A 26,433-nucleotide genomic window follows, 5' to 3' on the forward strand; every position below is an offset into this window, starting at 1 on the left:
TTGACAAAATACAACTATTGTATATAGACTAACCATACAAGCGAATCGGTTTAAACACCAGCTTTGTATGTAAACTATACAATATACAAAGCTATCTTTATACAATGACATCAGGGTTTCCATGCATCTTTGCACAAGTAAAGCAGATATGCTGTTTTTTGGACTTGATATAACAGACGGCGCCACAAACTACAAGACGTACTCATGTCGAAGCATGTTCTCTCTGCAGGTACATCAACCAAATAAGTTGAGTAGACATGTAGCAGTACTAAAACTGAAGAATATTATATTATCTTTGATTTTTCGATCGGGATAGTGCTGTATTTTTTATTTTTACTTCAAACTTCTAAATATGAGTTTTGATTCGACAGGGTAAGCATGTTTTAAAGTACTTATTGAGCAGGTATTTTGAAACAGTTTATGGTTAGGTTTTTGTCAAAGGGATGCGGATAGAAAAATACTTTGACATTATGGGCAGCTACAAAGGTCCCATCCCAAACAGATCATTTTCAGAATAGAGTTCTATTGTTAAGATAGTTTCCTAAATTGTGACTGTATACAACCAAAGCTGATTGTATTTATAATTCAAGGTAACCAGTTTGCCTGAGCTTCTCCTAGATACTATGAAATTTTTTCACATCCTTTAAAAAACTCGAGTCATCTCTTTTAGGTGCGTCATATAAATAAGAAGAAGCCCTTCATATTTTTGCTAATCATCCCCTACAAAAAAATAACGCCGGTCGCCGCTGGCCGTCGTGAATCAATTGTGATGTGCTAAGATCGCAGGCAGCCCAGCCGGCATTTCGCGGTTGTTCCATGTTCGCGTCATTTCGATGGAATTCCGGCGAATTCTCTACCGCCTTCGAGACCCTTCGATTGCCATATATAAACACTATCCACATGCTTATCGATATAGTCAAGTAGTTAAGTGTACAGTGCGATACAGAGCGATCTAATAAGGCGTTAGACATTTGAATATTGGTTGAAGTTTCATTTGAAGTATTTGGTTGTATTAACAGTGAAATGAAGTTGGGTTGATTATTGTAAACCCACGGGGAAAACGTAACAATATCATTGTTAACAGTTAATAAATCGTTACTTGTATATGGAAATAACTTTCTGGACTTCAAATTTGACAGGCAAATTTCGTGGATAATATAAACAGTAACTTTAATATGGAAAAATAGATATATTCATTGAGCTACAAAAACGTATGTATACCATGCATATTGAAAAATCACTGAGGTTTTCTGAAAGCCTGACCCGCATACTTAGCACTTGAACAAAGTTCTTCGTTAATTCTCAGCATTTGGTTATACTTGGCCAATCGCTCGGATCTACAGGGTGCTCCAGTCTTTATTTGCCCTGTAGAAAGTCCCACCACTAGATCGGCAATGAAGGTGTCCTCTGTCTCACCAGACCGGTGAGATACCATGGTGCCCCAACCGTTGGATTTCGCCAAGAGATGAGCTTTTATTGATTCTGAGACTGTACCTGAAAATTTTCAGAATGCAAATACATTTTTGAAAATTGAAACTGTTGAATCACGACAACGTGGAAAATGGCTTATATTAATCAATTAAAATGATTGTCTGATGATGATATCTTGCTTAGCGAAACACGAGTACTAGACTGTATTTTTTCTTTCACGGTAAAGTAATATTAGACAGAAATGAATCTGAATGTCCTTTTCATTGCCTAAACGAAGTGTTAACAGATTTGGGTCTCGAGTTATTGTTTGAAATTATAGAAGCAAGCAATTAATCTGAACTACCAAATATACTAAATTGCTTGATTACTAGAAGCTATCTGGGATTTTGAAAATTTATATAATCGGTGAATGACACGTCTTTTCTCCCAAAGAGTTCACCTCAAAGAACTACACGAACATGACATCGTAATTGCTGTATAGAATGAATGACAAGATGAATGTCAAGTGTTGTGAGGAAATGATTAAAAAGTTCGACCGTGGTGTTTTAAAAGACGCGTATAAAATCGTGATAGGTGACGAATAATAGATATATATGCGTATGAGCCGGAAAAAAAACAGCAATCGACCGAGTGGATATTCCAAATTCTACAAAATTTGTTCGTGGAAGAAGTACAGCGAAGCAAATGGTCGCCTGTTTCTTCGGTCGAATGGGTCATGTGGCCACCGTTCCGCTTGAGCAACGTAGAACAGTCAACTCTGAGTGGTTCACAGGTCAAACAGTTGAATTTTTGAGCTATTAAAACATCGACTTGATGATTCATCCTCCGTACAGTCCTGATTTGGCACCCAATGACTCCTTGTTTCTGAATGTCGAAGGTAAACTGCGTGGTCAACGATATACGAGTGTCGAAGAAGCAGTTGAAGCGTTGAAAAACTATGTTTTGGAGGTGTCTCAAGAGAATGCTTCGACAAATGGTTTGAACGAATACAAAAGTGTGTTGATCATCAAGAGGAATATTTCGAAAAACAATTGAGCCATTTCCATTAAAAATGCCTTTTATGATGTCAATGAGTTGTTCAATGGTACTCTTACATTACAAAACAACCCAATTATACAAATTTTGACCTAATTTTAATGACTGTCAGACTTTTAATATGCGACTTTATCTCCTGTTACAAGCTCTTTTGTACCTATCATTTTTGTAATTGTTTTATGTACAACTTGAAATGATTCATGCAAACACTCTTGTATCCTAGCACTAATAAAGAATTTGAATTTGAATTGTCGAAATTCTATTTCGCTCCGTATCTTTGAAACGAATCGCCCTATCAAAAATCATCAGAGAACAAAATATACTCAGAATAGTCCCTTGAATTTTTGCCGCATGTTTAATAAACACCCTCAATAGTGAACATGTTTTACCAATTTGGTTGACTTTCAGAAGCAGACAATTGCACGCTTTTTTGTCTATCGCTGTTTGTATTCTTTTTGGATTAGTAACAGTCAGATCGTCTCCAACGATTTGGATGCTCGTTTTCGCCGCCATGTTAGTCCAAGCGTCCCAGTCATCTTGGTCGAAAGGGTCTTCAATCGAGACAATCGGAAACTCTTTGATGAACTCCTCGTACATTTGGGTAAGTTTGTCGGATTTTATCCAATTTTTTTTGTCAGACTTAGGGTTCTTGAAATCCAAATCATACAGCCCTGAAAGAGGAAATTCAGCGTGATCATGATTGATTTATATTCATACAATTATTCATTGTTGACTCATTCATGAGTAACTTTGATAGATAACATATCATCTTCTATTATTAAATTATGGAGTTTCCTAAGAAACAGTGTCAGCCCCAATATTATCCAGCATATCTCTTAACAACATATTTCATTCAAAATCAAGTGGTTTTTTTACATAGCTTTGCAGATGACAACTTTCCAAGAACTGTTTTTCTCGGTTGACATTCTGATGTAGCAACATATTTTAGGAATCAACAATAAGGCCGGATTGAGGGGAAAGCAGGCGGGGCTACTGCCCCGGGGCTTCTACAAGAAGGGGGCTCGACAATGAAGACAAAAAATATCCAAATTTTGACAGGTCAGACACTGACCAGACTGAACATTTTTTGTCATTTTTACTAAGAATACTTGCACAAACATATTGCTATCGATATAAGAATATGTATAAGATGTATAAGAAAGAAGTGTTTGCAAGTTATCATTTAAATCATCTAAAGGAACAATACGTTCAGGCCAGTCTCAACTCCCTACACTGTAGGTTAATGGACTGACACCTATCATAAAACTACTACTTCCCTGGCTAATACCACGAAGGGCGTTGGATTATATTCGACATGTATCAGTGCAGGATTTTTCACTGAAGTTAAGATGTTCAATTATTGGAACACACTTGCAGATCTAACCTAACCTAACCTACAGTGTAGAGAGTGGAGAATGGCCAGTCTTCAAGTATGCCCACTGACTATATGTAAAAAGTTACCATCTACTATCAATTTTTGATTTGATCGAGCATTTGAGTGGCAATACTTTTTTAAATGTGTAATTTGTATCCACGAATTGAAGATAAATAAAATGAGCGAAACAATTCTGAAAAACGGTTAACCCTGCAGCTCATATCCTTACAACTTTCCGCTTCTTCGAGCTCAAAATTATTTGACGAAATCACTTGAATGGAAATTGTTAAACGACACTGTTTATTGAACGCGTCTATTCCCGCCCGCTCATATAAAAACAATTCTTAGCGGGAAGTTCAAAATTCACCTTTTATAAAAAATTAGGGGGCCTCTACTCTTTCGATGCCCCAGGGCCACCACTCCCGACTCCCAAATACGGCTCTGATTAACAATCAATAAATTTCGTTCGAATTACAAATCGTTGATTTCAGATTGACGAACAAATTGACCATTGATAGCTTTTCAAGCTGTATGTAAATCTATACTTGTTTGTAGAGTTGCCAATCGTAGCGGAATTCCACTACTGTAACGGAATTTACTCGACGGTAGCGGCGTAGAGGATTTGAACATAAAGTAGCGGTTTTTTTTAAAAATAATCAATATTGAAAAAAATATGGAAGAAGAGAGAGTGAATAGCACTGGAAGCTCTGACAACTGACAGCTAATACGTTATACTCTCAGTAGCTGAGGCCATTACATGATGAAAGGAAAGAAGATTATTTTTGGATATTTTCATTCATATCATATCATATCCAAGTATTATAAATTATATGAAACAAATTACAGTGGAAATGGAAGATAGTTCACCTGATTGTAACTCGAGCGAAAGAGCTACCGAAGTTGAAATTGACGGAAATGGGACATGTTCAAGTCACTCAATATAAATTGAAATTTGTTAATTGTAAAAAAAGTGAGAAAAAAATAAAGTAGTATGTAAAAATAATCAGAAACAAATTTTTATACTTCATTTTAATTATGTTATCTGTACGAAAAGGAACAACAAAACGGTGTAGTTATGGAGTATGTAAAAGTGATTCACGATACAAATCATTCAAAAGCAACACATACTAATTTATAAATTTTCCAAAGCATTGTCTTAAATATGGCAAAAAACATAATCAAATCATCAAGCAAATTATATATTAATGCCTGTGCAAAATGTGCGAAATGTAAATTATGGGTGAAAAAATGTGTAAGGAGTGACCGAGGCTTTAAATCTATTGATGTTACCAAGGAACTTATATTTGCTCACTACCTACATTTCATTGGAGAAGGTGATCCAACTGAACAAACCCTGATCCTTTACGCTATCAGGAATTTCAACATACATACATTATTACTCATTGCATTTTTGACTGTAAATTTCATAATATATTATGTTGTATTAAATATTTCCCAATGATAAAAATTAATAAACATATTCAATTCAGTATTTACATATTTGTCTAATTGATAATGTCATATGTACAGCCTCAAAATATTAATGGCTTGATTTATTTATTAGTTCCATAAGTGATACTCTTGTCAACTGAAATATATTCTCAATTACATCAAATAAATTGACATTATTAATAAGAATGAAACTGTAAATATTTTTTTTCATATGTTTTTAGATAGTAAAAAAAGGCTGATACCTACCTAACATCTCATTCAGCCCACTTTTTTTCCTTTTTGCGGACGCACATGACGTGTTAACTACCTTTTTAATTGTTCACAATTATGAGCCTCAACTGAATTATTAACAAGTGAAGCACCATCAATGGTTTTTTCCAATAATTTATTTGTTTGTAGGGATAATGTTCTTTGCCCAGTCATTGTTGATTAAAACAGTACGAATATTTTGAATTACCGCCATTTCAATATGACAGCTACGCTTGCGCTCGTCTTATGATGAAAATGCATATTAATGAGCTGATTGATGCTATCATTGTATATACACTAATCCTATTTTTGTTTCTTTATATATTATATACATTCACTTGGATCTTTCTGTTATAATTTATTCGCCGAGTTGATTGTGAAAACTTCATATCTACACATCTATGTAGATACGAAGGTATTGATTGCTCCCTTCCTTTCTTTGGAAGATTCCTACATTTTTTTTGTATCAAGCTGGAGTAGTAGAAAGCCAAAAACTTTCCCAAGAAAACTTCATGTTCTTCTGAATTGCATTATAATGTTGTATTTTATTTGTAATAACCTAGTTATATATTTACATTTATTTATATACTCCTTCTCACTCGTAAAATCTATGTAAAACATTTTTTGCTATTTCATTTGTATTGTTCTGAAATCTATTGTAACTCAGGATAAAACGCACGTATTTTTTCAAGAACTGAAGTTTTTCAAAGAGTTATTTTGTAAAAATAGGATATTTGAATAAACGTGCGTATTTGCCTTCATTTCCATTTCAATATTATTGTTGTTCGCATTTGGGCCCTCACACCATTGTTCATAACATAAAATGACAGGACTGAGCTGTCTTGTCCATAGAATTCTTTTGAAATGATTGATTTGTATCTGAGAATGAGAGTGAAAGTGTACCCTGTTAGGTTAGGTTGAGAGTTAGAAATTGGTCTAATCAATCTCTCGGTTGGTGAAACACGCATCGATGAGTGTTGCAGTTCTGTCATTTGGGAAAAGTGCTTGTTTTGAATGGAGATGGCTATTATCATTTTGTAATAAATTTTCTCTATATTTACCATCTTTAAAAAACTCTGAAGCGGCAACATCCATTCCGATCTCAATTCTGCCCGTATATCCAGCTTTCGCAATGGCATCTTTAATGAGATTCAATGCATCTTTATTATTCTGTATATTCGGAGCGAAACCCCCTTCATCCCCCACAGCCGTGGCGTCTAATCCATATTTTTCCTTGATGACTTTTTTCAGGTGATGGTAGGTTTCACTACCCATTTTCATCGCTTCTGAGAAAGAAGTGGCACCAGTAGGGAGGATCATGAATTCCTGTAATAGATATAAAATATAACGCCGATTTTTCATTATGAATTATTGAAAATGATATACTACATGGTCTGAAAAGTCTCTAACACATAGATGGTGCTGGTTTAATTTCATTCACCGCTTTTTCAGTTAGTACTTACCTTCAAAAGAAAGCTGTTGAAATTAAATGATATTCCAATCATAAGTTTGTGAGTTATTGTGTTAAGAATTCTAATAACATTCAGCGGCGGCTTTTTTAAATTTACCCTGTTGCTACTGTAGCCCCACCCTTATTTAGAACATTTTAACCTCAGAGTAATAAAAAATAAGTAGAGTTGCCCCCCGTATATAAACACAACAGATTTCTAGACAACCAGGATATTCATCTCTTTCACAGTAAAATGTGGACAAGGGGACTGAAGGAATTGTTTACATAATCCTCTGGACTGGATCCAGGGGTGTGCGGAAAATATGTTAAGAAAATTCTAATGACTATAAACTATTAATTCGATCGAAAATTCAGGGTTAGGCCCATGCTCCATTTGTTGTTTATCTGTGAAATGTTACATCAACATGCAAGGATTGCAAAAATCCGCAAACAACGCAGGTTTACACCATCTTCAAAATTACTTTTTGCACTACAAATTAATTATATCAATAAGCACTCAAATCAACAAAATAACTTCCAAAAACGACGAAATACCGTTATTATCTATTTCTGTTAGTTGGAAGACTGTCGTAAACATAAACAAAGTAATTTGGCTTTAAAAAAAGGCCAGAAAGGCATCTCTATTTAAATCATTACTCTGAGATTTCAACGGACACTTTTTCAGACACAGAGACATCTACCCTCCATAATATTTCATAGTTTAATTTGCTCCTTCTTCTCATATTCTTGTTCCGACTGTGCGTGCGAGATTGCCAACTTACTATATGGGCTGAAAAGTGTCTAGCCTAACAAATAGATGGCGCTATTCTGATTGCATTCACCGCTTTTTCAGTTGGTAGTAACCTTTAAAAAAAAGCTGTTGAAATTCAATGATATTCTAATCAAAAGTTTGTGAGTTATTGTGCTAAGAATGACACTACTTTCGTTATTTTCAAAACAATGGATCAAAAACAATTTCGTGTTTTAGTTTTACACTGCTTCTTGATGGAAAAAATACCGTTCAAGCGAAGCAATGACTTGAAAAGTGTTATAAGGACTTCGCTCCATCAGAAATACCAATTAAACGTGGCAGTAGAAACACCGATGATGCAAAACGCAATATACGTCCAAATGAGGCAGTGACACTAAAAAACAAAAAACAAATCCACAAAATCGTTTTGAATGATTAAAACGTGAAGTTGCGTGAGTTAGCTGACATTGTAAAGATATCAAAAAAACGTGTTGGCTTTATATTGCATGAGCATGTGACTATGAGAAGGCTCTGTTCAAAATGGGTGCCGCGCGAGCTCAATGTTCACCAAAAACAAGTACGTCTTGATGATTCTAAGCAGTGTTTGGCCATGTTTGAACATAACAAACCGGAATTTTTGCATCGATATGTGACATTGGATGAAACATCGATCCATCACTTCACTCTGAAATAAATCGAAATGATCTGAGTGGAGAGCAACTGGTGAATCCCGTCAAAAGCGCCCGAAAGCACAACAATCGGTTGGAAAAGTTATAGACTCGGTATTTTGGGATGTGTGTATGTGAGTATCATCAACAGAGAATAATATATAGCGTGATTGGAGCGTTTGAAGTCCGAAATTGCAAAGAAACGAACACAATAGACGAAGAAAAAATATCTTGTTTTACTGTGTCATGAATCAATGAAAACAATGGCAAAACTACATGAATTGAACTTTCAATTGCTCTCCTATCCATCGTATTCACCAGATTTGACTTCCAGCGACAAGTGGCTGTTCGCAGACCTCAAAAAATGCTCAACGGTAAGAAATTTTGCTCGAACGAAGAGGTTATTGCTGAAAGTGAGGCCTTTTTTGAGGCAAAATATAAATTGTCCTACAAAAGTGGTATTGAAATGTCAGAGCGCCACTGCTGGAGTGATTGTGTTGCTCTGGATGGCCAATTTTGAACAAAAAAAAGCGTCTTTTCCTTAGGTCCGGAACTTTTCAGTCTATGTTTGTCGAACTACGAAAGTACCTACAGGAGGGCCAAATATTTTCATTCCTCAAAAATTCGACTTAAAACTCGAAATTTCGAATACATCTTCAGGTTCAAATGAATATGGATGAAGGCTTGACAGCCAAGTCTCAGTTTAGGAAGTCTGGGGTTTTTGCAACGAACAGCTGATGAACTCCGTGATTGTTGTAAGCCTTTGCTTATCAATCACGGTATTCAGTTTATTCATTTTAGGAACTTTTCGTTTGTTGCAGAGAAAATATCTTATAATCCACCCTATTAACAGACTTCATAACACTCAAAAAATAAATGACGTACGACTTATATTACCCACATAAACTTTGACAAACAATTCTATAATATTTGAGAGCAAAAAATTGTGGTCTTATCAACTGTTTGAGAAATCAGTGAATTGTTACTTTCAATTAAGTGAAGCATTGATGAATTGTACCGTGACAAATCATGAGTTGAATTTTTAACCAACCCATCAATTTAGATTCCATTTTATATTTTTGATGTCTCCATATATGATTTTTATTTATATTTAAAGTTTATTTTAGAGTTAATTATTAGTGTTTACAGTTTCTTATATTTTTCACATTTTGTCAATAAGATACCCTGTTAAACGATGAAAAAACGTACAAACAACAAACCAACAACCCCACAAACCAATAAATCAGCTCTCAAAGAAGGCACCCACATTATCTCATTCGGAGATACACAAATACTCGATAAAACTCAAGATTACTATCAAATAGGAAATATAAACTCAGAAACACAGGAATAATTTCGGTAGAAAGGAAGAGGCAATGAACATTAACAAAATCTGGATACCTGTCCTCAATTGTACACAAACAACGTCATTTGATCCAATTAAGAGAAACGAATCCACGTTCACCTATGCTAGTATGAAATCGGAGACAAATTTCAGCATTTGGAACTTCGAGAAAGATATGCCACCAGAACTCTCATCAGCACTAACACCGCTGCTATCGACACGCTGGCCGCCTCCTGGAAGCCTCGCTTGGGCGCCAGAAGGATTATGAAGAAGAAACTCCCGTTTCTCCCAACTAGGCTCCTAGGAGCTGTAGAGGATATCTCAGAGCCATCCCAGGACATCCTCGATAAGGATGTCCTGAACCATAACTTTGCCAATAACTGACCACCAGCTATTGCGCCAGGATCATTCGCTGCAACTTAATTAAGGACAACACCACCCACAAAAGGAACAAGAATCGCAAGTCCAAGGACCACGATGAAACCCCTCAATCTTATTATCCTAGAATTGAGAGCATTGTAGCTCTACTAAATTTGTTAAAACTCACCACTAACCCTTCTTGATGTACCAATCTAGTTCAAAGTAAACATTCTGAAGCCAAAAAACTACTTTGTATACTAACTCCGTCCCTGAAGACGCATACGCCTATGGCAGGGCCCCTACAACACTAGCTTATTCTCCAACATTACAGTTTCTGCGTTGAAAACAACTTAAGCACTTGGACCGTTACCTCATTGCTTTTGAAAATGTCTACTGCAGTAGTAGAAACGTCAGGCATAAAAACCTGCAAACCATAGCCAAAAAACCCGAAACCACCAATTTTTCCATGATTTCTTTCATATTTTTTTTACATTCCAAATTGGTCTCAATAGTTGATGATTAACCTATTCCTACATGCCCCATTGGGATCCATATACCATACCTGCATGGCCAACTTATTACCAGCATGGGATCCTCCGTTGATGACATTGAAAGCAGGCACAGGCAGGATGATATTTTTGTTACCAGCCAAATCAGCGATGTGCCTATACAGTGGTAATCCCCTTTTAGCAGCTCCGGCCTTGCAGACTACTAGAGAAACTCCTAGAATAGCGTTGGCGCCTAGTTTACTTTTGTTTTCGGTTCCGTCGAGTTTTAGCATGAAGTCGTCAACTTTTTCCTGTTCCGTGACGTCTAAATCTTCTTGCAGGAGAGCTGGGGCGATAATGGAGTTTATGTTCTCGACAGCTTGGTTAACGCCTTTGCCATGGTGATCATTTGGCGACTCATCCCGGAGCTCCAATGCTTCATGGATTCCTGAGGAATATTATATATTTTTGAATTGAATGATGAAAATGATGGAATGCAGTATACAAAAATCCCTGGAATTTTCATTGGAAGTGTCTGGAACGAACTGTTGATAGATCAGGTTTTGAAAATGGGATAGAACTACTTGGTTCAAGGGTTATATCAATAAACTAATGTTTCGAACGAATTGAACTAAAAGAACTGCAGAAGGAAACCATAAGAGATACGCGGTGATGTTCACGGATTTAGGAAAAATTTCGAAACCACTAAAAACGATTGACAGCAAAGGTAAATGATAGGTTTGAAGAAGAAATAGTCAGCTTCTTGAGGGTATAAAGAGCTTCAATAGCTTTGCTGAAAATCAAGAAATCCTGAGCTAACCATAATATTCAATACCATATATTCAAAATCCAATATACTGCTTTGCGGACGACAGCATACTTGTCTCGTCATTCCAATTGGATTCCAGGACACCAGCTGCGGATGCACATCTTCACCGGCAGCGGAAGGTTGCATATGTTAATGAGGATCTAGAGGTGATTTCGAATTGAGTTGAAAGTAACCAGGTTCAAAACAATGCCATGAAAACCCAGGCAACGGTTTTCTCCAAAAAGATAGATGTCTCCGAACCGGATATAATAATGTAAGGACAGAAAAATCCGCCTTCTGCTTCGATAAGCACAATCATGTTGCTGAAATTGCAAAGGCTGCTTCTCAAAAGCTTGGAATACTGTTCCAAATCAGAAAACTGTACAAACCTCAGCAACTTTTGATGCTTAATAAAGCTCAGATCAGACCTTTTTGGAGTATTGTTCTCATGTAGGGAGCTCCGCCCCTAAGTATACCCTGAAGCTGCTGAATTCCATCCAAAAAACAGCCATCCGGCTGATTGGAGACGTGAACATCACAAGCAATCTTGATAGTCTGGAACATCAAAGAAAGGTTGGGGATTTGCCTCGCTTATATAGATAGTTTCACGGAAGGTGATAAGTGACTTGGCCATTTGATTCCACCAAGAGCGGTACATATCAGACATACCCGACGGACTGTGGCTACTCATGGTTTCGAGGATCAATTCAGTATACCTTGAACTTCACTGTTCTGCGTTCATGTGGAATAATTTAATCTCCTACGATTCAAATTCAACGTGAATCGCTACTTTCGCACAGGCCTTAAGAATTTTACTGTAGTTCATGTGTTTTGTCCTAAAAAATAAAATAATCTCTCTATGGCCTGGTGTATCTGCTCTAATGTCTTGGCATAACCGAACAAATAGTGGGGTATCATGAACTGACGTCGCTTCACCTCTGAACCCAATTGGCACATGTTATACAGATAACCCAAATGTTATGCCTCAGGAAAGAATAATCATCATTAACCCTTGGTATGGATTTTAGGAAATACAAATGTGCTACGATCCATCTCCAAAAAGGACATGGAGAAGATGCAGCTTGTAGATGTTAGCGTCAAGCACCATCTGGATACCGGAAAGACATATATTTACCTTGAGGTGGAACTTCTTTCCCAACACTGAATAATTCTCCGCAAGTATCGGTAAAAACTTCGACATATCTGCCAGAAAAGAACAAAGATGATGTTATGAATTTACTTACCAAACCGATCTACTTCACAAGTCCAGGGGGTTATTTGAAAAATAGTATATCCTTTTTGTAGATTATGAAATTACCTAAAAGTATTAATATGATACTTGTTACTGCATTGTAGCTATAATTGGGCTCTGAAATTAGCAGTCTGACAAATTCAAAAATGCACATAATGATAAGTAATAATGAATGAATTCATTTGACAGATAGCAGAAATCAAATACAATATTATAATTCTGCTTGTCCACTTTTATTCTTGTACCAGTAGAAAAAATACATACTTATTCATACAGGGGTGCGCAAAAGTCCGGAATAAAATTAATATCTTTTTAACTAGTATTTTAGTAAAAAAACGCTGAAACACGTCAGTTGACTTTACATTGTACGCATTTTTTGGCAATAGAATTAAATATTTTTTTTCAACCCCTTAGCTGAAACCCTCCCCAACTTTTTTTTCAAATGCAAACCTATGTCGTGTATGGACTCATTGAAAAGCTCGTAAAAAATTGAATCTGACTATACCCTTTATTTTATTTATTCATGGGGTTACCACGAAATGGGAAAACACTCTTTTAAAACCAAAAAAGTTAGAAATACCTACTTAGTGCTCTCTACGGGTGAATTAACGTTGCAAAAAACAAATAAGTGGTGATGATGTACATTGCTCAACAATTGCTAAGGATCACCAGTACCTACTTTCTAAAAGTTTACAAATTTTAAGAACAGACCAACCGGGGCAGGCACCACAACAAATTTTATTGATTTATGTGTAAATATGATAAAGTAATGTAGCATCAACATTCTGTGGATTTTATTTTTTCACCAAAAACTTATACATAAAATCAGTTCCATCCCAAGCAATTGTTCACCAGTGTACCTCAAAAAGAGAAAAAGGTTGTTGCATTTTTTGTACCAAAATGAATGCCCTGATAAATATGTATGTTTAGTTTATTAATTGGGTAGATACCTTCAAAGTGTTCTTTTTTAATTTGCTAAACAAAAATGGTATTGTCAGAGAGGCAGCGTACCGAAGTCAAAGTGAGGTTGGACATTGGACATTGCCGTATCCCTGCAGGAAGATCCACATTTGTCAACGGTTTCATTAGCCCAAAACAATCCTGCGCCTAGACGTACGATTGGGAGGTTTTTGAAAACAGAAAAATACCACTCATATAAGGTATGCCTTGTCCAAGAGCTCTTGGAAGATGTGACAGGCATTTGCAATTTTGTGAGGAAATAATGAGGCGATGTGACGAGAATAATGAGTTTCCACTTAACATACTCTTTTCGGACGAAGCTACTTTTTATTTACATGGAGTAGTCAACAGGCACAACTATCGATTCTGGAGTCAGGAAAACCCACACAGGATATGCGAAGCTCGTACGCAGCGTCCTCATAAAGTAAATGTATGGGCGGGCATCATCAACAACACAATATTAGGGCCATACTTTTTTGAGGGAAACGCTACTTAGATTTTTGACGCTTTGAATTAGTCCCTGCTTTAGCTGTTATGTTTCCCAATGCAGCAGATCCAGATATCCCCACTGAAACACTTTGGTTCCAACAGGACAGCGCTCCCCCACATTTTGGTATTAATGTCAGATAATATCTCGATGACATATTTGCAGGACGCTGGATTGGACGACGTGGTACAATTGAATGGCCGCCAAGATCCCCAGACTCAACGCCATTAGATAATTTTTATTGGGGATATATGAAAGACAAGGTTTATCAAAATAGGCCGGCTAATATTGAAGATCTAAAAAGCAGAATTAGAGTGGAATCACATAACATACCGGCTGAGGCCATTCGGAATTCCGTAGACGGGTTTTACCATCGCCTAGGAGCCTGCCATTTTAAAACTTATACATTAGTATATTGTGTAAGTTTGAAAATGTCCTTATAGGACGAACCTGCAGTAACGTTAGTTACAAATGAAAGTGGTATAAAACATAGAAAGTCTCAATTCTCTTTCCTTCATTATGATTTCCTACCACGTAGTAACGGCTACATCCACCAATTTAATAAACATACTTATAAGTATTCAAATGAATCCATATTCAGCAAATGATAACATGAAAAAAAAGGTCATTACCACAACATACTTTTACATTTAGACAATCGCTGACACTATCAGATTAACAGGTGTCAACTGTTCAATAATGATGATAATAGTAATATATCGACTTAATACTGTGACTCTTAATATTATTCGAAATATCATTGTGAATATTCGTTATGTTGTATGTGAAGGATCTCTTGAATTGTGGTGTATTGAGTCTTATAATAATAACGATGATAATAATAATATACTGACTTTATTTACATTTCCAATAGATTTTCACGAAACGATATATTATAACGTGAAAAGGTGAAATGTCACTGCAAAGGGTTCTTCAACTCAAGAACTACTTAATCAGTTGATAAATTAGACAAATAACAATACTGAAACAAAATACAAACAATGAAGATATAGGACTCAATGATAGATCATAAAAAAGAAATACTATTTATCTTGAATATGCCAACCCCCTCCCTCCCTCATCATTATCATCATGTTGGCGAGGGATATAAGCAAGCAATTTTTCATGAATAATATAATATTATGTGGAATTTTTTGTAGCCGAAGTGCACCATAAAGAAGATACAAGCGAAAGTCTGAAGAAAGTGCCCATTTTTTTCAGTTTTTAGAAATGAAGACAAGCGCTTACTAACAGTCCGACATGCGCAAAAAGACAAGACTCATTAGTTTTGTATAATAATCACTTTCCGTCCTGAAAAACATAAATTCAGAACCACCCAATTTTTTGTTAGTAAAACACCTTCTATAAAATCTCAATATTACTACCAAATATGCATCTTTCTTCAATTGGTCTTGAAATATTTTTGTGAGTTTCTTTCAATTTCTTGAAAGAAATCTTTTGGCTGAAAAAATCCTCACTTGTTTACTTTGTAGTAAATGTTCAAGAGATAGCAAACACGTATGTGAATTTCTAGAACTCCAACTAATAGTGTTTCCTAATATGACTAATAACAAGTCCGTGCAAAGCTTATTATTAAATCATCTGAAAATGGGAATTTTAACAGGTGATGATCGACTGTATTACCAAACATGCGCCAAACTAACTGACTGTTACAAGAAAACAAGTATAGCTGAGGCTCCAGTCAATCTAATAATAACACTGATGATCTTCAAACATGACTCAACCTCTGATGGAAGCACCAAACTCTTACGAAGGTTCGAAATAGATGAACACTTCAATCTAGCAGACCACTATTATAATCTTCATGAAGTCGTTGTTCACTGTGGTTCTGGCGTTGAATTTGGTCATTATTACGCCTTGGTCAAAGACAAAACGGACTGGTTTAAGTTTGATGATAGTCGTGTCACTAAGTGTTCTGGCGATGTATTGAATTTATTGGAGTCTCTGGAGGCATCCTACATTTTATTTTATGGAAGAGAAGGTATTTGCAGATCAAGTACTTCAGATGATGTGTTTGTTGTTTTATAATTCCATGATTTGTATTGGAAAATTATAGACAACAAATTATTAGATTTCTTGAATTATTGGAAAAGTTTGAATCGTTCACCTGTGCTAGCTCCTGAAGGTACTGATGCTCTGAAAAGCCCCAAGTCCGTTAACAAGTCCACTTCAACAGTAGGGTTTCCTCTGGAATCATATATATATCTAGCAAAGATGCTTTTCATACACCGGTTGTTTTTGTTGATTGGCTTATTGCAGGTCATTTTTGATGGAGTAAAAAAATGGTTTCAGTAGTTGATAGTGAAAAATTTTGACAGATGTTACATTTCTGTCAGTCGTAGTTTGGGAGAAGGCTATGGCTTGAAATATCAAGCTGATTCATATCTTAGCAACAAAGGACAATCCGTATGAGTGCTATTGAACGATATACAAAATACTAAAAACCATATAGTCGAAGAGCCTGTGAATGCTAGGCCTTCCTTCTTTTCTAAAAGCTGATATTTTCCCAAGGTATGCTCCCAATATAGGTAGGAATGATGGGCTCATATGAAATTTGTATCATCGTGGTTCTGGCAAATAACATGCGCGAACGATAAAAAAGGATGGTACCTAATTGTCCACAGTATCCACCACCAACTTTCATTATGAAGTACAATCGGGAAAATAATTTTGGCTCGTGTAACAGAGCATAAATAAGGCCCTGTATGTAATATTTCTGAAGTTACTTGAGATAGCACGTTTCCAAATATTCTGAGAATAGTAAAACTTACGACAAGAACCATAAATGCTTAATAAAAATAAATTACTTGGGAACGAAACCTTTCCTTGTCAAGAAAAGAAATGTCTTTTCTTTTTTGGCGACATCATAAATCACAATACTTGCAATCGATTGTTCTTCAAAATTCTAAATAGACTTTCAACGGAAATAGGCCATGTGTTTGCGATCTGGACGGAAAAGACCCAGGCCAATTCAGAATAATATTGGAAAGACATTAAGTTACTTGAACGAATATTTTTCAATAAAGAACATATAGTGTAATTAGAAATAGAAAGGCAACATGAGAACTATCTCTTCCTCTGGACGATCGTCGCAAGTTTTTTGATAGTATTTCTTGCAAATTTCATAAGCCATTGTCAACAATTACCCACGAAGAGATAATAATTGTACGGACAACTATCGCCATTCTCATGAAGGAAGGTCATAGCTTTATGTAAAGTAATGCACGCACCTCCATCATATTATATTTGAGGGTGAATAACTGAATTAATACAGATTGAAACATTATCTCATATTTTGGCTACAAGTATTGCCACCTTTTGACGGAACCCTTAAGTAAACCCCCGACAGAAGTGGTAACTTCAATTCTGATTTTGTGGGCGTCACCCACCCTCAGAACGAATAGATAGTAGGATCGATCTTTCGGATTGGTCCGAAATCGATAGTGGCACCCGATAACCAATAAAAAAAAATACAAAGTAAGAAAATATAATTTCTTAGGAAGGAGAAATAGTTGTAATGGAAAAAATTAGTCAAATAAAAAGTTAGTTACATTTTGATTCTCAACAAGTAAACTTTCGTTTTTGTATCGAGTGTTCTGAAAAAGATTATTTCTCTCAGTTATTCTTTCAAGTCTTTCTTGTTGATTTCTTTGTTTTTCAAAAAGTGAGTGAAGCTTGTAAGTCTGCCATTTTATCGTCTCTCATCTATCAATCTATGCATCTACGGTCAGTTATTTGATCAGCTTATTAAAGTTCTTCTGAATATTAAAGTTCTCATCTCTCAAGTTTTCTAGAGTTACTATTCTGGGGTACTTTTGGGGAAAAGTCAAGGTTAGCGATTACTAGTTAATTTATTCCTCATCAATTATTTTGTGTAATTTCAGTAGAAGAAGTTTTCTTATCTTTTTGTAAATTATTTTGTCCTGTTCTTATGTAAGTACATAATATTGTCTCTTGACCTTCCTCGCCAATAAATCAGAAAAGATATCATCTCTTGTTTTATTAAGCAAAGCAAAAGGGTTAAGTAAATTAGCTCAGTATACGAGGGAGTGGGATTGATCTTTGTCCTCGCAATAGGACAAAACACATTAATCTAACAAGAAAAAGTCCTAGAAAATCATTAACTCGTCTTATAAGTGAAACTCACCCTCGATAGAAAGAGTGTTACCGTTCGAGAAGAACTAGGGAGCAGCACGTCAGCGTATCAAGGTAGGTGGAAACCAATGTTTTTCTTGATTGATATAGAAATTCCGAGTTGGTAACGTAAGATTCTCCAGAAGTACTATCCATATTTGAAGTTGTAATCTTAAGTTGAAATTCGTCAATAAGTATTTCGATATCGATTTTTTAGAATTAGTTATTTTTCTCAACCCCCAAGACAGAAGTCTCCGATCAGTATTGAACCTACACATTACTCTCGTTTTGAAGATCTATCAAGTAATACAGAATAAAATTAATCAAGTTCACAGATCACTTTCTCCAATGCGAACTCACAGGCCAGCCAAAAATGTTACACTCGAATGAATTCGGCAAGTGTTGACAACTACACATACGGTGTGTAAAAGCCAAATGGAATAAATTCATTATTTCGGTTACTGTACATATTTGAAAAAAAATCCGAAACACGTCAAATGTGAATTATAATTTGACATTCTTCAAATGACAGGAACAACTCCCAATTTTTTAAATGGGAAGTATAGGCTTGTGATATATCGTTTGAAAGGTTTCTTCATTCTCTATTCAAAAATGATATCGTTTTAGAATTTATTGCAACAATTAAGATGAAATAAATTACAATCATGTGGTTCGATAAAATACATTCAAAAACTAAAATGTGATGCAAAACGTAATGAAATGTAGAAAACGAAAAAGAACTATGGATGTTAACGAAGTAGATGTTCAAAATGTTCATCACGAACGTCTTGGCAACATCCTAATCTCAAATAAAACTGTCTTCAAACATTATTTAACAGGCGTGACCGACCTAATAGCAAGTGTTACTCATTCCTTTAAGTCGTTCAAATCTGAAGGTTCAGTTTTGTACACATTGCTCTTTACATATAACGCACCGTTTCTAAATACAACTGAAATTGTCTGGTATGAAAATGATCCTTCAGGTTTGATTGGAAATTTGAGTGTGTATGGGTAGGACGCACCGGAAAATGATCCTCCATTTACTTTTTAGTTGTCTGATTCTGTTACAAGTGAAATACAAAAAATCCATTAGAGTGCATGTACTCTTCGATGTAACTGTGATACGAATAAAATGGAACTCTTGGTAACGACTGGTTTCAATTAAACCTGGAAAACCCAACATTTCATAGCACATCAATAATAAAACAAAGAGTCATCAATGAAACTTTAATACACAAAATTCCTAATTCTACACCATAAATACCTACGATCTAAATAAATACAACAGTCTTAACTCTACATTACGAAGCAAATTTTTCAGTCTCCCTATTCCGCCCTTTTTTCTCCTCCCACTTGTCCTTCCTCACCCACAAAAAACCCTTCTGTTGGAAATAGTCTTCAATCTCGCTTAAACTTCTCGATTTCGTTTCGGGAAGCGTTAAAAACAGAAACAAACTGGCCACGAGCGACGTCAGCCCGAAAATCCAGAAAACTCCCGAAATCCCTACCGAGTTTTTCACGAAGGGAAAAACCTTCGCGACCGCGAACAGCATGAAATTGAATAGCATGAACGTTATCCCGCCCGCCAGTCCCCGAACTTTGGCGGGGAACAGCTCTCCGAGTAAAACTCCGGGCAGTGTCAAAAAACCCAAAGTGTTCGCCGCCACGTATATGAGTATGAACAGGGCGGGAATGTAGTCCAACCCCTGGCAGTTTTGGTGGAGAAAAGTGCCTAGGAAAAGCGCTGATATCGCAGTTCCTAGGCCAGATGTCATCGCAAGGAATCTCCTGCCTACGAGGGCCAGAAGAAAACTCGACATCAACGAGAATATGAAGCGGACTCCGGCTGTCAGGACTGCCGCGAGGAAGTTGTCCAAGCTAGCACCTCCTTGAACGTGGTTCAGGATGTCTACGGCGTAGAAAACTACGAGGTATGTTCCAGAAAGGATCTGCATCACGTTGAAGACGTTGATGATGATCAGCGGCTTCAAGACTTCTGGCTGAAAGAGGGTTGCGAATGTCGTTTTCTTGTGGTTCTGGCATTCCGCTTCCAGGCGATCTATGAGATGCTCTGTTTCTTCTTTTGCCTGGAAAAAGGAAAATAGGTCAAGTGAATTTTTGTTTGAATGTGGTTGACGATGCTTTTTGTTGAACATTACAAAGTTTGAACCTCTAATGTATGGTTGGAACGATTGAAGAATTCATTTTTTCTTTATTGTCAATCGGAAACAAAAGAAGAATCTTCAGTATCTAACAGCTTGGGCGTATGTAATCTGGGCAGAAAAGTCCCAGGCCTAAGAAAAAAAACCTTTTTTTTCATCCAAAATTGGTCTTATTCATCATCAAGAGTCACAAAATGATTCTAGCACCGCTCTGACATTTCAATAACACGTTTGCAGAATGATATATCTTTTAACTAAAAATAGGCCTCAGTTTTAGCATTAATCTCTTCATTAGAGCGAAATTTCTTACCAGTGAGCATTTTTTTGAGGTCAGCTAACAGCTAGTGGTCGCTGGGAGCCAAATCTGGAAAATATGGTTAATGGGAAAGCAATGAGAATCCTAGTTAATGCCAATTTGGCCATCATTGATTTGTGACAATATGTATCTTCTGATAAAGCACCATTTTTTTTCAAATGGGGTCGTTGAATATTAAACCACGCATATCTCAAAATACTGAAGCCATAACTTTTCTAGCCGATTGTTGTGCTTTTGGGCGCTTTGGACGAGGTTAACTAGTTGCTCTCAACTCAGATGACGATTGTTTTGATTCCGGAGTGAAGCGATGGATGCATGTTTCATCCATTGTCACATATCGACGCAAAAATTCCGGTTTGTTATGTGGCCAAACGCTGCTCAGAATCATCAAGACGTTCTTGTTTTTGGTCAACAGTGAGCTCGCGCGGCATCTACTTTCAACAGAGCTTTTTCATATTCAAATGCTCCTGCAATATAAAGCCAACTCGTTCTTTTAATATTTTTACAATAATAGGGGAGCCCACGATGCAAAATGGGGATTTACTCGAGCGTCATAGAGACATATTAGGTTGCAAAACTTAGATGATAAGAAGGAAAAACTGTTATATAATATATACCTTTTCATCGGTGGGGAAATATGTAAAAAATACTGTTGCATGGACATACTCGAGCGCGTCAGATATTAATAGCATCAATGTCCTACGTATTTTTAATAATATTCGTATGTTATTCTGATCGTTTGCATGATGCGGGTGGTTGTACGTAAGGGTTAAAAGGGAAAAGAAAAAAAAATTAATCGAGCGCGTCAGATTTTCTGAGGGGTTGTTGAATGCAAGAAAAAATGCTCTCATTCAATAATCTGATGATTTCGATCTGAAGCAAACTCGCGGCCATTATTATAATGTGCAAAAAAATTCGCCATTTTGAAATACTCAAGCGCGTCAGATTAGGATATATATCGTTCATCTTTATGTTCTAGACGTGCTGTCTCATAATCTGACGACTATCTAGGGGGATTCGCCTAATCTGACAAAAATTTTGTTTTTAATTTTTTTCAAATCATTGAACTCAATTAATTGAAAAGCTCAGGAAATAGCATGCAAATAAATGAGTGTATGTTTTTTTAAGTAGAATACTTGTATTTATAAGAGAATAATTATAAAAAAATTCTCAAAAAATTCAATATTTTATAATCAATTGATTAATTAATCATCATCTTCATCACGAACGAGTCTCTGTGATCAGCTGTGATGGCGTCATGGCAACAGAATACAGATTGGGGACGGAGTGAGAGAGTAATAGATAGAGAAAAAGTGAAAGAGGAATAGAAACTCGCAGAGGGAAATGTAGGTATCACACAGCTGCACGCATTAAACTTTATCGAAGAATTTTTGTTATTTTGGCTTGCGGAAATTGTCAGATTATATATTTTGAATTATTTCCTTCAAAATAAAAAAAAATCAACTACGCTCGAGAATATCGAAATGACGTAATTTTTTCACAACTTTGCTGCCCTCCCCTTTCTTAACGTCACTCTCAAATTGTCAGATTACTGGAATATACAATTTTTAGCAGGTAATTAACTCACTCTACCTTAATCTGACGCGAACGAGAATTTCTGATGATCAATTTTTTTTACTAATCTGATCCTTTATACTTCACGGGCGGCCTTATATATAGGGCCCATATTTGGTAGAGGTACTTAACCGGGTACAAGGTATCCCCCTGTATATTACTCTGCCGCGCTTCAGTAAATCCCGCGGTCCCCGCTTGGGCTCCCCTATTACAATGTCAGCCAACTCACGCAACTTCACTTTTCGATCATTCGAAACTATTTTGTGTTTTTTCTTTATGTTTTCTGGTGTTACTGCCTCATTTGGACATCCACTGCGTTCTGCATCATCGATGTATCTACGACCACATTTGAAGTTAGTAAATCAACGTCCTTTCAACACATTTCAAGCCATTGCTTTGCTTGTACGGTATTTTTCCTATCAAGAATCAGTAAAGTAGTGTAACTCTTAGCAAAATAACTCACAATCTGTTGAAAGCTTTTAACAGTTTGTGAGCTCAACAGCCCGAGACTTTCCAGCTTATATAGCAAGGTGACTTGTGGTTTATGCTCAAAAATTTATATTGGCCAAAGAATTGGCCCAAAGAATTAAAAAACACAAGAATAGTTTCTTGAATGGTATGACCAATCCCACATTTGCAAATCTTTTTCAAAAGAGGAGACTTTGAAACTCAATCTTCTGGAATGCTTGGAAATCAATACATTTGAGATTTCTGAAAATTCATTGAATGCCAAAATATAACTGAATTCTTCTTTCGTCTCTGATGTCTTGAGAATTCACATGCCAGGACATATGGTGTTTTGACAACATACTGTCTGCAAATACACCCCAAAATAATTATATTTCATTAAACTTTCCCTTTCTGTTATTTTCAGTAAGTGAGAGTAACAAAGCTCACCTTGATTTTGCTGCCTCCTCTTAACCAAGTGAGAGCTATTTTAGCTTCTTCTATTTGCCCATGCCTGATGAGCCAAACTGGACTCTCGGGCAGACAGAAGAACACTATACATGCTGTAATTGGAAGTATCGTGCTTAGACCTAGAGAAAAAATAATATAGTGTTTTTGTATTATTGTTTTAATGGATTTCAGTTGAAGTGGCATTCGAAGTGTGTAATTGAAAATGTCGATAGGAGCTTGTATTGTGTCTAAATACAAATGCAATGACTTGTGTTTATTATACAAATCTATATTTCACATAAAGTTGTATTTTTCCAATAACTGACAACTATTATCCGACATTATTAACGTTTTATGAAAATACGAATACAAAGTGAAGCAATTTTATATCAGGAACTAATTAAAATTTTATATTTTTGTAAAAAATTTCAATATCAATTTTGTTTGGCTTCAAATACCTGAAGGAAATAACTGATGAATATTTTTCGATGTTCAAAGATAACTAAAGCATTATTTCTCTTGATTGAACCATTGTGAAAAAATCATTATTTGAAAATATTCTATTTGAAAAAGAATATTCCATTAACTCTAGCCCCTAACTTCTCAACATTCTCACTACCTGTCAATAGTATCAACGATCGAAGAATCATTTTCTTTGTCATCATATTTGTATACGTTATACTCGAATCTGTATTGTAGCTAATTTGTTATAAAAAGTAAGGCAATTTGAAAGCTATGTTAATTTCTAAAAGTGCCATTTTACGCATTGAACTTGGAAAAAACAGATTGTGCAATGAAAATAAAATACGTTCAGATCATAAAAATAAATGATTGAGAATATCTTGCAATATGCTTTAGATAGTAACTTCATTTACGATTAACTAAAAAACAATAGGAAACCCACTCATATTCATCAGGTATATACCTACAAGTTTCATTTCTACATTTACATCTCTGTGTCTATAGTGGTATCCCAGAAAATAAATTAGATGTCTGATGGGGCAACTTAACATTCATTTTCCTGGTATACAGGTATCAGCGGACTGCAATGGAAAAAATATTGTAACAGAATATGTCGAAAAAAGTAACATTTCACAAAAAATTGTAACTCCTAAATGAATCCACACAAAGTAAAGAATTTTGCGCTGATTTAACTTGAAAAGTGATAGTTGACGTATCAAAAGTGACAGGAGGTGTGTGAAACCTTCGGTTTTGATACGTTTAACTCTCAGTTAAACAGTCAGTTTTAATGTGTCACTTGTCAGTTTTGATGTGTCACTTGTCAGTTATGGTGCATAGTTTCTTAAAATGTAACAGAATGAGTGAAAACGTAACTTGGTACTTTCAAACGTCAAAATGTAACAATTTGTTACTATAGTAACGCCAGGAACAACACTGCTAGTGGTAATGAATGATTGAACCTGTTTCACCACGCCACTCGTAGACACTGTCATTCACAAACAACGTTGCCATATCTCTACTTCTCTACATCTTCATGCCTATAAACTCGAGTTGTGCCATGATGTGATGACGGGGTAGTTTGCGCTTGATGAATTTACGCGAAAGAAATATATGACGAAGATCCCACTGCTAAAATATAAGACAACCCCAGACACGGAAGCTACTTGGGAAATATCATTTGTATTTAGGAATTTATATAGAATTCTTGTACATGATCATTGATAACACTCAGTGATATTGTTGACCACAAAAGACGTACTTGGCTGATCTAAAATATTATGAATTTCCTCAAAGTTTAACACAGTATTACTGAATTGAGATTTTCTCAAACGACTCATAAATACCATTCCTATTCCCAATTTCAACCAATTTGTAAGAGATATTTCTATCAATCCACCGGACATAATTCATATTTGTAATATTGTCCACTCAAGTGACAATGTGATTTGAAAAATCCAGTGTATAGCTGTGAAAGTTGGAACATTTTTGATACCCCTTGTATATAATACCTGCTACGTATCGCCAGGGAAGCAGTGAACCCAGTGCGTAAACCAAGAGGATTCCAAAAGAATAACTTGCCAGAGGAACACTGGAAAACATCCCTCTAAGATGAGGTTCGGTAGTTTCTCCTATCAAAACCTGAAAAAAAAAAAGTAATTTTCCAAAATTGAATAGGTTCCAAATTATATTATTGTGATGAATGGTTGGTACGGTTTTTATCTGTCAACTAAGTAAATTAAGATCGAAGAATTTACAGCGGAAGATCTTTCCTGATACAAATCGCAATATCCCAAACCATTGTAAAAATTTTGACTTTGAAGAAAATCGAAGATTTTGATAGATTTCTAACAAATTCAATGTACAGGGTGTTTATTAAATATGCCAGGATCGTTTCTGCGCCCGCGGCTGCCGCCCCAGTTGGAATATTTTAAAAATCCTTTCTTATTGCACATCTACAACATAAAACAAACCTACATAGAAAAAATAGGGTATAGTAATCAATGATTACAATACCCTATTTTTAACATATTCCCTTAGGAATATCCGTCGAAAGTAACTTCCTATAGATGGATGGCTGAAGTGAATTTCATTTGGTGGCGTTGACCACCCCTAGACCGGTTTTGGAACACCAGCTCCACGTTTGATCCGTCTTCATATAAATCAGGTTGAAGCCTGCCTCCCTCACCCTTTAAGGGTATATTCGTCAGGAGGACGAATGGTAAACAGCTCCTTTCTGGCTGGGGTGTTTGATGAAGAAACTTATCATCTTTTACGGACATCGTGGGGCCTTCACTCAGGCGAGAGACGGATCTTTCTGGAGCGGAAGGGGTCGTCTATAGCGTAATCTACAGATTCCCTAACTAACTTCCCCAGGCCATTTTTCTAACTAGATATAAGCTTTTTTTGCAGTTGATTCAGTGGGCTGGCCATCGCGCCACCAATAGACAAGACCAGAAGTAACTCCTCAAACACTACTCCGGTATATGAATTGCCCAAGTTCTGGTGAAAATAATAATAATGATAGATTTTATTGCCCCAGACTATAAAATTGAATGATGAAATAGAAAACAAACTCAAAATGCAAACTTATATGGAAATCCGGCAAAAGGCAGAGTTCGGTCTTGACGGTGAGGTGAGTTATCGAAAAGACGCGCTCTTCCACTCAACCTGGAAACAAATGATTTTCCAAAAATTTTCCCAGATCATACAGGGAAACTGAAAATTTTATGTAATATACAGAATATATATTTAGTAA

At 36.0% G+C, this 26,433-nt stretch overlaps 2 protein-coding genes across 4 annotated transcripts in view; both read right to left on the bottom strand.

Annotated features, from left to right (window-relative positions):
- Positions 1–1,169: 1,169 nt before the first annotated feature.
- Positions 1,170–16,477, bottom strand: LOC111505794 (enolase). Its single transcript, XM_023160671.2, has 5 exons — positions 16,240–16,477; positions 10,679–11,052; positions 6,604–6,868; positions 2,856–3,137; positions 1,170–1,494 (listed from the first exon to the last, which is right to left on the bottom strand). Exons 1-5 carry the CDS (start codon positions 16,394–16,396, stop codon positions 1,238–1,240), a joined length of 1,335 nt encoding a protein of 444 aa, XP_023016439.1. The 5' UTR covers positions 16,397–16,477; the 3' UTR covers positions 1,170–1,237.
- A 3,011-nt stretch (positions 16,478–19,488) lies between these two features.
- pippin (solute carrier family member pippin) overlaps positions 19,489–26,433 on the bottom strand; it is a 43,871-nt gene continuing 36,926 nt past the window's right edge. For 2 of the 3 annotated variants that reach the window (XM_023160681.2, XM_074175570.1), the window contains 3 exons: positions 25,187–25,316; positions 23,217–23,356; positions 19,489–20,353 (listed from right to left, as the gene is read on the bottom strand). In XM_023160681.2, coding sequence (XP_023016449.2) covers positions 19,568–20,353; positions 23,217–23,356; positions 25,187–25,316 — 1,056 coding nt within the window. In that variant the 3' untranslated portion in view covers positions 19,489–19,567. The remainder of the gene's footprint in view (positions 20,354–23,216; positions 23,357–25,186; positions 25,317–26,433) is intronic. The other variant, XM_074175571.1, reaches the window with a different exon arrangement.

Source organism: Leptinotarsa decemlineata, unplaced genomic scaffold (assembly GCF_025532065.1).
Source record: "Leptinotarsa decemlineata unplaced genomic scaffold, Ldec_3_MD MMD2_tig00001064_RagTag_RagTag, whole genome shotgun sequence".
NCBI lineage: Eukaryota > Metazoa > Arthropoda > Insecta > Coleoptera > Chrysomelidae > Leptinotarsa > Leptinotarsa decemlineata.